Below are 13,561 nucleotides of genomic sequence, written 5' to 3'. Positions count from 1 at the left end.
GTCTGCCCCGGTCCCGCCCCGCTCCCGCCCCGCTCCTTTCCTTCTGCCCTCTCTCCTCCATTTGGAGCACCACCCCAACCCCCACCACATAAACCTGCCCTGATTTCTCCCCCAAATTCAGCCCCAAGCCCTGCCGCTCCCTCTCCCTCCGCAGCCTTTTCTGGGGGCCCAGCCTCCGGGGTATTGAGCCCCCGCGGCCCCAGGGGTGTTTCTGACTGGCTGCATTGTGGGTCCTGACTCCCCACCTGGGCGCTGCTCTCCCTTCACTTTTGTCCCGAGACCCCAGCACAGAGCCGGGCTGCAGGGACGATCACTGAGCAGTCCTGACCGGCGCCTTGATCGCAGAGCATCTCCGTCACTTTGTGCCTCCTCCTTCCAGGGCAAGCTCTACACCTGTTCCGACAGCTCCAAGCAGACGGAGGCGGAGTGCAGGTGAGAGCGGCTGGGGACAGCCAGCGCGGACGTGGGACTCTGGGCGGTTGGTGGCTCGGCCTGAGGGGAGGGCTGGACAGCACTGGCGGCTGGACTTCACCCGTGGGTTACGTGGTCCCACTGATGGAACACGTGAGGTCATGCCTGGACGTGCTGCCCTGACACTCCTCCCGGTGGCCAGCACTGTGGGCTGAAGCTTAGCCAGTCCCACCCCACCCCCAAGCCAGGAGTCACGTTTGGGTCAGACAGGGGGCAGACAGGAGACCCCAGACTCATCCCTGCCTCCCTCTCTCAGGGGGAACTACATCACGTACAAGGACGGGGAGGTTGACCACCCCATCGTCCAGCCCCGCAGCTGGGAGAACAGCAAGTTTGACTTCGACAACGTTCTGGCCGCCATGATGGCCCTGTTCACCGTCTCCACCTTTGAGGGGTGGCCAGAGTGAGTATGCAGGTCACGGCCACGGCGCTGGCCTCCCCGCATCCCCTCAGCGGTACTGACGCCCCACCGTCCTTCCCAGGAAACGCACTTCTCTGTGCCCCCCCAGGCAGTGTGTGGGCAGGTCACCACTGAAACACAACTTCTTTTTCTGAAAAATGTTAACTTTTTGGAACTTCAGCCAAAAAGGAGCTCATTTTAGCTCCTCTTCCCAACTGAGGGTCAGCTGCCGTGATGGGGCATCTGGCATCACCCTTGTGGCATCCGGCAGTGGGGGTGAGGGCTTCTCCAGGTGTGGGCCCCTGGGTCACCACAGGACTCAAGGCCGCTGCTCCCAGCGTGCACTGAGGGGGTCAGGGTGCTGTTGGACGCTGCCCCGTGTCCTCAGAGGAAGCCTAGTCTGTGTTTACGGTGGTGGGGAGTCCGAGAGGGAAGGAAGCCTGGGTCCAAGTTGCAGCAGAGGCAGTGCCGGCAGGCCTGGACCAGCCTGGGTGGCCTTTCCACTGCGTCACCTCCACCTGGCTTGTCCATCTGGGGTCCCGATGTCTCTGTACAGACACCTGCTTGCCCCACACCCCCACGTCTCCCAGTGACACAATTGTCTCAAAGTCAGAAAATCCCAGGCATTCCTAAGCCAACGATGGCATGTGGCTCCTGGGCGGGAGGCACGGTTATTGAGGGGTGAAATGCCGAGAGCACCCGGAGAACAGCCAGACGCCGTGCAGAGCAGCAGGCGGTGGGGGGGGGGGGGGTCCGTCCACTGGAGAAGCCAGCACCACGGGCACGTGGCTCAGGCCCAGGTGCAGGGCGCACGCGAGCCCCCGCCTGTAAACCGAGCCCTTGGGGATGAACTGAGTGAGCCTGGGCCGTTTTCACCAAGTGTTTGTATCCAAATTGATATTTGCTCTCAGATTTATTTCACATTCACGTAACATCCTCTGAGTCTGCAGATTTGCGGAGCTGTTTCAATATTTGCCAAAATTTCCAGTATTTGAAACCAGTGCCGAAATGACTCGTGTTGCATTTAGATGGTTCTTGACGGTTTCCAAACACCCTCGTAGACGTTACACCAACTGCCCTGCCAGGTGGGGAAGTCCGGGATTACCGTCTCCGTCTTACAGATGGGGAGTCTGAGGCTCAGAGAGGTGGAGTGGTTTGCCTGAGCCACACAGGCAGTAAGTGGCAGAGCTGGGACTTGACCCAGGTCTCCTGGCCCTCAGCTCAGAGCTGTTCTCAGCCCCCCGCCCTCCGCGGGCCTGCCTCCCCCAGGCTGCTGTACCGCTCCATCGACTCCCACACGGAGGACAAGGGCCCCATCTACAACTACCGCGTGGAGATCTCCGTCTTCTTCATCATCTACATCATCATCATCGCCTTCTTCATGATGAACATATTCGTGGGCTTCGTCATCGTCACCTTCCAGGAGCAGGGGGAGCAGGAGTACAAGAACTGCGAGCTGGACAAGAACCAGGTAGCCCCCCCCCGGGGTGGGGGTCGAGGGGCCGGGGGCAGAGCTGCGGCCGGGCCCCCGAGAGAGAGGATGGGGCTCCGTCTCCCGGAGACGCCGGGGCAGAGGGACTGCAGCCCCGCCGGCCCCAGTGCCGCAGACGCCACCGTGCTAGTCCGACAGGCACTTAAGGAGGCTCCCGAATCCCGAGTCGCACGTGGAAGCCCGCGAGCCAGGACAGGCCTGGGCGGGCGGGCACCTCTGATGAGAGGAAGGAAACCAGACTGAGGCTGGGAGGTTCTGGAGGTTTTGGGGGAGGGGGAGAACACTTTGGAAACCACTGTTCGTGTCTTAAATGAGACACAGAGGCCTGTGCACGAGGTGGGGCAGGAAAGGCTTCAGGAGGAAGCCAGCAGTGGGCCGAGTTCTGCTCGGGGAGCGAGGACCGAGGTGTAGGGCCTGAGGCCTGCAGACGCCAGAACCAGACCCCTCACCAGGCTCCCGCCCGCCGAGGTCCATGGGAAACACATCCCGCCCTGGGGGGACCAAGCTCTGCTTAGGGAGGAGCGGACCCCTCGTGGGCTTTGTGTCAGCCCCTTGGGTTAGGCCCACCCTCCTGGCCACTGTGTGGACTGTGGACTGTAAGGAAGGCAGGGAGGAAGGAGGCCAGTTAGGAAGTGTAGACGAGAGGCAGTTAGACCCTGATCCACTACCAGGTTGATGGGAGTGGAAACGGAGTGGGCAGGAGGAGGTAGAGTCGGTCGGGCTTAGAGACCAGATGCAGAGGCCGAGTGCAAGGCAGGAGCTGGAGCGACGCCAGCTCCTGGTCTGGGAATCTGGGCCCCACAGGAGAAAGGATGTGGGATGGGCTTAGCGCAGATCCCCCCCCCCCAACTGAGAGCTCTGTCTCCTCATCTGTGGGTGCTGGTGAGTGGGGGAAGGCCGGCTTAGGACAGAGAGGAAAGCTGAGGACAGAGGTGCCCCTGGAAGTAATCCGTGAGAAGGCCGACCAGCAGTCAGTCAGCAAGCAGCTGTCAAATGCCGCCGTGAGTCCTCGGCGCAGCGGGCATCACCAAGTCAGAGAAAAAGAGACACAGACCCCTTGACTGCGTCTTGAGAGGGAGGCTGACTGGAGACAGCCTCTCCTCGGTCACGGGGTGACAGAAAAGCCAAATAAAGCCCACGCAACATCTCAGCCCTGTAGGGGAGCTGAAGCCGTAGGTGACTCCTCCGACCCGCAGAGACCCCCGCACGTGCAGCTCCTCCTACGTGCACCTCCCATCCCCGCCCCCTCCCCCCACCGCCCAGGCCCCTAACCCCCCTTTCTCCCCAGCGGCAGTGCGTGGAGTACGCCCTGAAGGCCCGGCCCCTGCGGAGGTACATCCCCAAGAACCAGCACCAGTACAAGGTGTGGTACGTGGTCAACTCCACCTACTTCGAGTACCTGATGTTCGTCCTCATCCTGCTCAACACCATCTGCCTGGCCATGCAGGTCAGTCCCGGAGGGAGGCGGAGGGCAGAGGCGCACCTGCGGGGCCGGACCGTCTCAGGGAGGCTGGGAGACCCCGTGAAGCTGCCCCCTGAGCAGAGCGGGAGCGCGGCCCTCCGCTCGCCTACAATTTCGGGGACAGTCGAGGGACGGCAGGCGGGTTCCCTGTGTCCACCTGACCGCCCGGGGGTGTGGACAGCCTCCAGGCCTGGTTGGAGGCCGGCCTGTGGGAGGGGGGCGAGGAGCAGGGCGGCCCTGCCCACCTCTCCGTCCCCCCTCCCCCAGCACTACGGGCAGAGCTGCCTGTTCAAAATCGCCATGAACGTCCTGAACATGCTCTTCACCGGCCTCTTCACAGTGGAGATGCTTCTCAAGCTCATCGCCTTCAAGCCCAAGGTAGGCCCGGGTCCGGCCCCAGGCTGCCGCACAGCCGGTCAGGGGAGGTGGGGCCGCAGGGCGGGGGCATCTTCCCGGGCGACAGACGTCCAGATCCTCGCCCTGTGGGAGGTGAACCAGGCCGACTCCTTGAAGTCGAATCTCAGCCCGTGGTCCGGACCACGGCTGGTACACAGGGAACAGTTCCCGCCTGAGCAAAGCCGCCTCCCAGGGAGGTTCAGTGCCCCCCCCCCCCACTCTCACCCTGTCCCTGTCCTGGCCCCGCACACCGTCTAGAAGGAACTGGAAACCAAACCTCTCAGGCCCGGTCCCCAGACCCCCCAGGCCGCACAGACTAGTGGTCTTGCTGTAAAAGCTCAGCCAGGGTGCATCTGCTCCAGGCTGGGTGTTCCTGCCTCTGGAGGCCTCCGGGCCGCCCTCAGGGCCCTTCCAGTGCAGGGCAGACCCGCAGGCGTCTGTCTGCACGCGTCTGTTTGCTCCTTGTCAGCAGTTCTAGGAAGAGTTTGGGAGAAGGTGAGAGCCGCTGGCTGAGTGAGGCCGGGAGGCAGCTGATTCCCGGTCACTTGGATTATCTGTGCCCCCAACCCCGGCCATGCTTCCCGATGACGGGGGAGGAACCGGTGTGAGCAGCACTGTCCGTCTTGGCCCCTGAAGATGGGCGGGAGCCACGGCCCCCGCTGGGAACTGGGCAGCTGCCCTGAGGGAGGGTCACACGGCGCTGTGGCCGCTGCAGCTTCAAGGCGACGAGGAGGAAGGCTCTGGTTCCAGGAGGGTGAGCTCTCTCTGCCGACACGGGTTCTTCCCCGGGGCCGCACAGTCAGCAGGTCCCTGACAGCAAGGGTCCCTGACCATCCGTTCCGCTCCCTCCGGATGGTGATGCCCTGACCAGCTGGGGCAGGACGAGGCTCCGTGGCGGCTGCAGCCCTGCTCACTGAAGAGATCCTCTCCGTCCTCCTCGAGCTCACGTTCAACCCACACGTCTCAGAACACGGGGCACTGCCCGCTCACTGCAGGCAGCCCGCAGACGCCGTGGAGCCCTGTGCTGGCCTCCGCGTCTCAGGGAAGAGGGAGCAGAGCTCAGCGCAGTCACGTGTCGTGTTAGCCACGCCGTCTTTCAGAGGCAGAGCCGGGGGCGGCATCCAGGGCATCGGGTGCTGTGGTCGCTGCATTTGCCGCCCCACCAGGCTGTCGGCAGGCGTCTCTCCACCGAGTGTTCTGTTTGGCTTTCCAGAAAGAGGGAAGCAGCCTTCGAGGGACTCAAAGCCAAGACAGGCCGAATCACAGCGCAGAGTCTTCCTCTCACGTCAAGATCCTGGCTCGTCTTCAGAGACTGAGACGCCTAATGTGCGTCATCGGGTGACAGTAGCTGTGGATTCCGACCGCCTCCAGGGCAGCAAACACACCCTTTCTCACGTCGCCTTCCAAGCCTGGTCCCGTTTAGGGGCAGGGAAGACTTCCAAATGTCCCTGGCCACCTTCCGTGGGGCCCTGCAGTCCTGTTCTGCCCATGGCAGCGTGGCCGGCCAGGCGGGGGAGGCGGGGCCGTCGCTGGGCTGGGCTCCAGTCTCAGACGTCCTCTTCAGGAGGGAACCAGCATCGTCGTCACTCAGCCTCGTGAGACACATGGTTCAGATCCCTCTGCAGTTGACGCCGCTGTGTCTCTGGTGATGCCTGGTGCAGCCTGCAAGGCCCTGCAGGGGCTTCTGGAGTCAGGCCTCCTGAGCACAGGAGCTGCACTGGGCGAACGGCAAAGCTGCCTTACGAAGCGAAAGGGAGTGACACCTGCTGGGGCCTCCACCTGGAAAGCACCCCCAAAACCCTGCAGACCCGGGAACCCTGACACCCTGCACGGTGCCCCGACTTCTCCATCCCTAGCTTCCTATTGCAAGAAGACTGGGTAAAACAGAGACTTTTCCTGGAGAAGCAAGCAAGCCGCCCTGGGGCCACGTACCTTTCACACCTGCCGCCTGCAGGGCCTGTGGCGTGAAGAGAAGGGAAATGGACCTTTTCTGGGAATACCCTGAAGTGCGGAAGTCACTGGCCTGGCTGCCTAAGGACGGTGACCAGTAGGGAGAGAGCCGTGTTCCGGGATCCTCATTAAGGATGAGACTCCAGGAAAGGCATCCCCAAAACCTCTGGGTGGAACACCACACCGGAAACCGCCTGGAGCTCTGGTGGGAGAATCCAGCTGATCTGTCCTCAAATGGCAGCTCCTCACGGTGGCCTGCGGTGCGGAACGGCGTCTGCGTGTCACCACCCGCCGGGGTCCTGCTCTGCACCCCTCCGGTCCCCGGCGGGATGGTGCATTTGTGTTGGGGGTGTGTTTGCACCTGCAGGCGTGCTGAGCGAGGACAGGCAGGCAGTGAGGACACAGAAGGCTGACACTGCCCCTAAGCAGGGACTGAGGTTGCCCCTGCGTGGCCTCCTCCATCCCTCGGTCTCCGTGGTTGGGTGGTCAGTCGGTCAGTTTGTGGTTCTTTCGTTGGCTTCGTGGGGATTGACGTTCACTGGGTCTTTTCGTTCCCGCTTTCCTCGCCGTGGGATAGGTTTACTCCAGCAAATCCCTGCCCTGAATCCAACCGCCCTGCGTTTCCCCAGCCTGGGTCCCCCCCGGTGTCCTGGCCCTGCCCTCCTAACTGCCAGGGGCGGTGGCCCCTGCCACCTGCCCCAGACAGAGGACTTCACAGTGCCAGCTGATGGTGAGCAGAAGTTCTGCCAACACCATGTCTTCCCTGTTTGGGGCGCTTTTTGGAGCCCCTGTTATCTTTAGGAAAGAGGGCACGTAGCCTTGGCTGCTTCCGAGCGAGCAGAGAGGCCGAAAGGCGGTGAGGTGGGCAGGACAGCCGCCACTGACAGAGGACCAGCTGCCCCTCCCTCGGCCTGACGTCCGAGGAGTCCACCACAGCCCCCGGCACCGCACTGGGCCGGGAGCGAGGGATGAGCCTGGTGTCAGATGCCACCAGGTCATCAGAGGCATCAGGCCGGCCCTGCTCAGGCTTCGCCCCAGGAGGGGCAGCCCCGCTGGTCAGCACTGGGCTGGGGGCTGGGCCAGGCCCATGGGCTCTGCGCCTTGGAGGTCTGAGCTGAGCGCCGGCCTCAGACCTGCCGAGCACCAGGGCACGTCGCTCTTGTTTCCAGCTCTGTTTGTCCAGCGCAGGGCCCCCCGGCCCCCAGCCCCCAGAGCAAAGTCTTCTCTGCAGTCCCAGGGACGGTTTTCTCTCTTGAGAAGGACTCTTGGCCCTGACACGGGTGGGGATTGCTGGAGGGCACGGTCAGGCAGAAGGAGTCGTCACAGCTGACTTCTTCCCACGGGGCTGGTGGCAAAGGGACAGACGAGGGCTGGGTGGGTGGAGGGGGAGCTGGGTGAGGAGGTGGGGGTATGGGAGCCTCCCGGGAGAGCACAGTCTCCAGCCAAGAAACCCTGCAGCTGATTGCTCCGCCCGCCCCATCAGCTCTTCCAGAACCTTCTTTCCTTGCTGATCCAGCATCTGGCTTCCCTCTGGCAAACCGCCCTCCTCACACGACCACATCCTCCAGCCACCCTGGGGCACTGACCGCCTCCCTCCAGCTTCACCTGCAGAGTCTCTTGGAGGCCCCCTGCCCTCCCTTCTCCCCACCTCCCGCCTCCTGCCCTGCGTGTGGTCCCTCCTCTCTGCTCTCCACCTTCAGGGGCTTTTCCCACCCAGCCCTGCCCACCTGTTCCTCCCCGCGTCTCTGAAGTTCCTCTCCGCCTCCCCTCCCTCCCCACCCTCTGTCTCCTTCCAGCAGCTCCGCGTCCAGTCTCAGCCAGTCCCCCACGTCCCTCCCGGGGGCCCATGTGTCCCTGGAAGGAAACATCTTGGGGCAGAGACCCCGACAAAGTCAGAGTCGGCCTCTCTCCCGGGGGCCAGGAAAAACTTCCGGATCAGCTCCCCGTGCCCCTTTGCTTCCTCTACTGGACCCGTCAGGGGCAGATCAGGAAGACGGGCGGGAGGGACAGGGAAGAAAGCAAGTGATGGCAGCAGAGTGACTGCCGCCTCCAAAGGCCTGAGAACAGGCAGCCCAGCCCTGGGCGCCGGAGTCCGTGGACCCTTCTCCACACCTTCCTGTTTTGAAGCTTACGTTGCCTCTGAGAAGACCTGGGAGACCTCGCTCAGGGCAGCGAAGGGGCTGAGGGTCCCGAATTCAGGTGCCAGGGTGGGTGCCTGGAGCCTCCCCTCTGCAGTCCTGCTCTTGGGCCCTCCAGGCAGCCCGCTGCTCCCTTCCCAGCCCTCCGCCCGAGGAAGAGGGACCTGGGTCTCCCCCGGGAGGGGGTGGCTTCCAAGAACCTGGCGGTTAACTGTCAGGGTGAACCTGAGTTTGGCAAGATCGAGGCAGGAACACTTGCTCGAAACGAAGCCGGATTTCCTTCAAGAGCCTGAGGACAGCAGCAGTCCCCCCACCAGGACTCAGGATGAGACAGGGTTCTGGAGCCGTGACCTTCCGCCCTCCTCCTTCCACACACACGGGCTGTGCCTTCCCCAGAACTGCGCCTCTGGACCTGCTTCCCCAGGAGAGGGGCAGATCGGCTCTAGGCAACCGTGCATCGCTGGGGCTCCCTGGCACCTTCCTGCGGGTCCAGGCACTGCACCTGTGTCGCCCCGTTTAATTCTCACCGCTACCCCCTGTTCTGGGTGGGGAAACTGAGGCACAGAGAAGGGGGTTACTTGCCCAAGGTTACTCAGCCATTAAGTGCCAGAGGTAGGACTTGAACCCAGACACCCTGCCTCTGGGGATCACGGCCTCAACCACTGCACCACCCCCTCCAGCTTGCAATAGCTCCAGGGATGGAGCGAATCAGGGCTCAGATAATCCACAAGGGAGGAAAGGCCAAAATCCCCGTGCATGTGAGATGCACCCCACGACGCCCGGGCAGCGTCTGTCCTTCCCGACAACGATGTGCTGAGGCCGGTACCAGCTTGGCCCACATCTTCTCTGCCACGGCGGCCAGTGAGCCGAGGGGCCGCGTCCTTGGGAGACGGGATTATTCCCAAGGAGGGAGCAGCTCCCACCAGCCCACATGGACGCACACGAGACCTCCGGAGGCTGGCATCCGCGCATCCTGCGGGGTTAAGGATGGCGAGGGAAAGGCCTCCAGCCCCGAAACTCCGTCCCCCCGGCTGGTCAGCCCTGCCTGGCTCTGAGGAGCTGGACACTGAGAGGTTTGGTTTGCCACTTCGGAGAGAGCCTCGAGATCCCTTTCCCTGACCTGGCTCCTCCCCTCCCATCTGGGAAAGGAGAGACAGGTATAGCCTGGCTCCAGGTCAGACTGATTTCTTAAGAGGAAAAGTGTATGATTTTTCCCTGCTGTCCTTCCTCCATCACACCCCTCGAAACCAGTATCACCAGTGGGTTCCAGCACACGAGGAGATGGGCAGAGACAGGTGTGTGTTTGTGTGTGTGAGAGAGAGAGAGAGAGAGAGAGAGGGGACACTGGGCTCTCGCACTCCAGAGAGTGTAGGAAACATCTTCCTCCCAGGCCCCGTCCACTTGGGGACCCGACAACCTGTGACCTACGTGGAGGATGTCAGCTTTTTCTGGGAGAGGGTGTGGACCGGGCGGGAGGAAGGGACTTGGGGAGGTCATGGTCCAGCTGGGAGGATGGGCGGACTCATGGGACAGAGGGGCAGGAAGGGGGTGGACGGGTCAGGGGGAGCTGCCTCTTAAAGGGAACCTGTCAGCCCCGCCCTGTTTGGCCACGTGTAAACCTCCTCTGGCCCGGCCCATGGAGGCCCTGGCCCTGGGCCCGCAGGCCGCGTCCCACTGTCAGGGAGCTCCGCCAGACGCCTCCAGCAGCACAGCCTGCGTGGGGCACGGTGAGGCCTGGGCCTCGTCCCAGCTGCAGGGCCAGCCAGCCCGACAGAGGCCGGCCCTGGAGGGTGGGGAGGCGGCGGTCCCAGAGGAGCTGGCTGTCCTGTTTCTCGAGCACAGAGGAGCCCGAGGGCAGGGGACCAGTAAAGCAGGGTGGGGCTGCAGCGTCCCTCGAGGTCCGGCTCCTCCCTGGGCTCGCCGGCTGGCTAACCTCTGTGTCCGTCCTGCCCCTTCCTCCCTGCCTCCCCCCCAGCCACGTCGCAGACCGAGGCCAACTCAACATTTATTTCAGGACTCTGGTGGGCGAACAAAGTCCAACGCCGCCTCCTCCCTGGAGCACCGAGACCATCCGTCCTCTCTCTCCCAACCCTAGACCCAAATAACGTTCCATTACCGCGTTTTCTAGGCTATGCTGAGCGCTCCTGGACTCCACTCCGGCTCCTGTTTCTCTCCTTTCTCTTCCTTGGCCCACGGCCTTCCCTTCCGAAATAGCTCTACCCACAAAGGCGGCATTCCTACGGCGAGGCAGCCCCCCAGGGTTCTCCACGCCCTGGCTTTAAAACACACGCATGTTGTAGTTCATTTGAGGTCTTCACTCTCTGCCCCCATCCCGCCCTCAGAATTGGCACCCCGTGTGCCCTGTGGTGCGGAGGGAGGACCTCGGAGGGGGCCAGATGTTTCCCGCTCTCAGCCCGTGACCTGACTGGGAGAGTGGGCTCCCTCAGCCGCAAAGGCTCTGGGATGTTCAGAGAAGCACTCTGGAAGCCAGCAGGAAGCCATGATTTCAAGTGACCCTCACCTCAGCCCCACCCTGGCCAACCTCTGCTCCCCTGTCTGGCTACCCGGAGTCTCCATGGTGGGGTTTCTCCTTTCTCTTGGCAGAAATTCCTGGGAGCTGAGTCCCTGTCCCTGTGACCTGGCCTCCCACACTAGGCTACAGCCCCAGGACCATGTCTCGTGACCCCTCTGAGGGGGCCGGGCTGGGAGACCTGGGGGCACACGGGCTCCCGAGAGCCAGAAATTAAAAGGCAGGGCTGGGGAGAGACCCTGAGTGCTTTGTCACCCCCCCGCCAACCTCAGAATTCCTCCTCCTGGGAGCCCAGCCCTGTCTTGCCCGCTCTGCAGAATATTCCTCGAAAAGCCGAAGGGGCAGATGTCCTTTCTTAAAGAAGACAAATGCTCCGGGGCTGGGCCCTCGCCGGCCACCCACAGGGAGTGTGGAGGCCTGGCTCCTGGGGCCCCTGCACCAAGTGTGTGTCCGTGTGGTCACAGCGTGGGGCTCTCTGACCCCTGCACATGGTCCACACCCAGGAACCCCCCTCCTCCGCAGGGAGTCCACCCGCCCAGGACTCCGGGAACCCTCGTGGGAATGGGACAATTGGTCAACCAGTTGTCCAAGCACTTCAGACAGCCTTCCAAAATACTCATCTGTTCCCTTCCCCAAATAGGGTGTAAAATAAACCAAGTCTGCGTGGGCAGGATAAAGGGGTGGAATCAGAACCCTGGTGCCAGGATCCCTCCTCCACACCCTTCCTGGGGTGCCTGTCGCCGAGACCCCCACCCAGCCCGCAGGAAGGCTGTGAGAACTCATTCTCTTGGGTGGCATTTCAGCAGGCCCCTGAGTCAGCGTGGTGGTGCGGGGGGAGGACCTGGGGGAGGGGCTTCCGAGACACTGTCTAGGGTCACCTCCCACGCAACCAGGCCTTAGGACTGGCCTGACCTCTGCCTCCTTTCCGTCAGGAAAGCCCTTGCCGGAAGCATGGGGCACACCCGGGGCTGGGTGCCCGTCCAGGCGCAGGCGTGGCCCTGACGCCCTCTGCATCGAGCCCGCCTGGTCGTAGACACTGTGCTAATGACCCGGCCCCGAGTTATTGCGGGCGTCGCGTGAGTCACCCCTGAGCGCAGGGGCCTGGCCACCCTCCGAGACCACCCCTCTAAGCGCCACGCCCTGTGTTCCCTCCCTCCCTCCTGACGGAGATGCTGGAGGACACGGTGGTCCAGCCCCGTGAAGCAGGAAGGGCCACTCGCAGGAGGGCGGTGAGGGGGATGGGTCTGGAGGGAGGGTCCGGATGGCAGGGCCGGGTTGGACGTCTCCCCTCCCGCTTGGAGCTCCAGCGGCCGCGGTGGCGCCTGACGGCGGTTCTTTGGTGCCGAGCTCTGTTCCTGTCCCTCTAACGCTGCTTTTCAATCCCCGCCCTGCCACCCCTCCCTGTGCAGGGTTACTTTAGTGACCCCTGGAATGTCTTTGACTTCCTCATCGTAATTGGCAGCGTAATTGACGTCATTCTCAGTGAGACGAATGTGAGTATGACTCTGCCCAGGACCCTCCTCTCCACCTCCTCTGTGACCCCCTCTCTTTCCTCCTTTGGTTTATGTTTTGGTTTCCTGTTTTACCCCCTCCAGTCATGCTTCCTCTCGAACCTGCGCCGTCCTAGGGAAAAGTGAGCCCCCCCGTCCCCGGTCTGCCCGCCACGGGGCCGGGCCAGGGTGTGGCCGGGGCCCCCTCCTCCAGGGCGCCCGCCCGCGGCCCCCACTAACCCAGCTTTTGTCAGGCCTCTGCCAGCGCCAGGTGCCCAGGTCTGTGCCTCCAGAGCTGTGAGTGGTAAGAAGGAGTCCAGTACGCCCACATAACCTCTTTCTTTTCTCATTTTTTTCTCTCCTCTCCTTTCTTCCATGCTTTTTTTTTTTTTCATCTCCCTCCTCCTCTTGTTTTGTTTCTCTCCGTTGTCGGTCCTCCTCCGCTCCCCACCCCGGCTCCTCGCCCATGCAGCACTATTTCTGTGATGCATGGAACACGTTTGACGCCTTGATTGTTGTGGGTAGCATTGTTGATATAGCGATCACCGAGGTAAACGTAAGTACCGGCGTCCCCCGCGACGCCGTGCCTGCTCCGCCGCTCGCTGCCCCCGCTTCCTCCGACCCCCTCCCAGCTCCTGACCTCCACCGAGTTACTCTTGTTTGTTTACATTGGTTTAAAGAAGTTATTTTCTTGTTGCTTTATTTTGAATTTTTTTATGTAATGTTTTTACCTTTTGGAACGAGCTAGGACCCTCTCCTTTTGAGTTCTGACTGCTGAACCCTTTTCTCTCCCCCTTTACGATCTGCCTGGCATGACTCACCCTGTATAGGAGGACGCAGCCCTGGGACCCTGGAGGAAGACGCTGGAGGGGCATTTACAGCTCCTGGGCAGACGCTGGGGCGGGGGCCCAGCCCTTCCCACCACCTCCATCCCCAGCAGGAGGCCTCACACGCAGCGCAGGGTCGGAGCAGGCCCACGCGCTCAGCCCGGGTACTGACGCCACCGAAAGGGCCGCTGCCGCCCGGCCCCTCCTCCGAGGAGGCCCCAGAGCGGGTGGTGGGGTGGCCCCCCAAGGGCCTTTCCAGGCTGTCCCCACTCCCACCTGTACCTGCCCGGAGAAGCGGCCTCGCCCCTGCCTGGCCCTCCTGTCCCCAGCCCTCTCCACACTGCCCCGGCTTCTGGTCTCAGGCAGAGCCCCATACCCACTCCGAGGCCTCCTGCACTGGCCCGG

The 13,561-nt window shown here is 62.8% G+C and overlaps 1 protein-coding gene across 17 annotated transcripts in view; it reads left to right on the top strand.

The window, feature by feature from the left end:
- CACNA1C (calcium voltage-gated channel subunit alpha1 C) overlaps positions 1-13,561 on the top strand; it is a 435,322-nt gene that overhangs the window by 377,660 nt on the left and 44,101 nt on the right. For 7 of the 17 annotated variants that reach the window (XM_064478856.1, XM_064478850.1, XM_064478854.1 and 4 more), the window contains exons 25-30: positions 380-432; positions 728-874; positions 2,141-2,342; positions 3,652-3,810; positions 4,093-4,203; positions 12,802-12,885. In XM_064478856.1, the coding sequence (XP_064334926.1) occupies positions 380-432; positions 728-874; positions 2,141-2,342; positions 3,652-3,810; positions 4,093-4,203; positions 12,802-12,885 (756 nt within the window). Of the gene's footprint in view, positions 1-379; positions 433-727; positions 875-2,140; positions 2,343-3,651; positions 3,811-4,092; positions 4,204-12,248; positions 12,333-12,801; positions 12,886-13,561 lie in introns of all 17 variants that reach the window. The other 10 variants (XM_064478845.1, XM_064478843.1, XM_064478841.1 and 7 more) reach the window with 2 other exon arrangements.

Source organism: Camelus dromedarius, chromosome 25, assembly GCF_036321535.1.
Source record: "Camelus dromedarius isolate mCamDro1 chromosome 25, mCamDro1.pat, whole genome shotgun sequence".
Classification (NCBI taxonomy): Eukaryota; Metazoa; Chordata; class Mammalia; order Artiodactyla; family Camelidae; genus Camelus; species Camelus dromedarius.
This window is presented reverse-complemented; position numbering and strand designations above follow the sequence as displayed.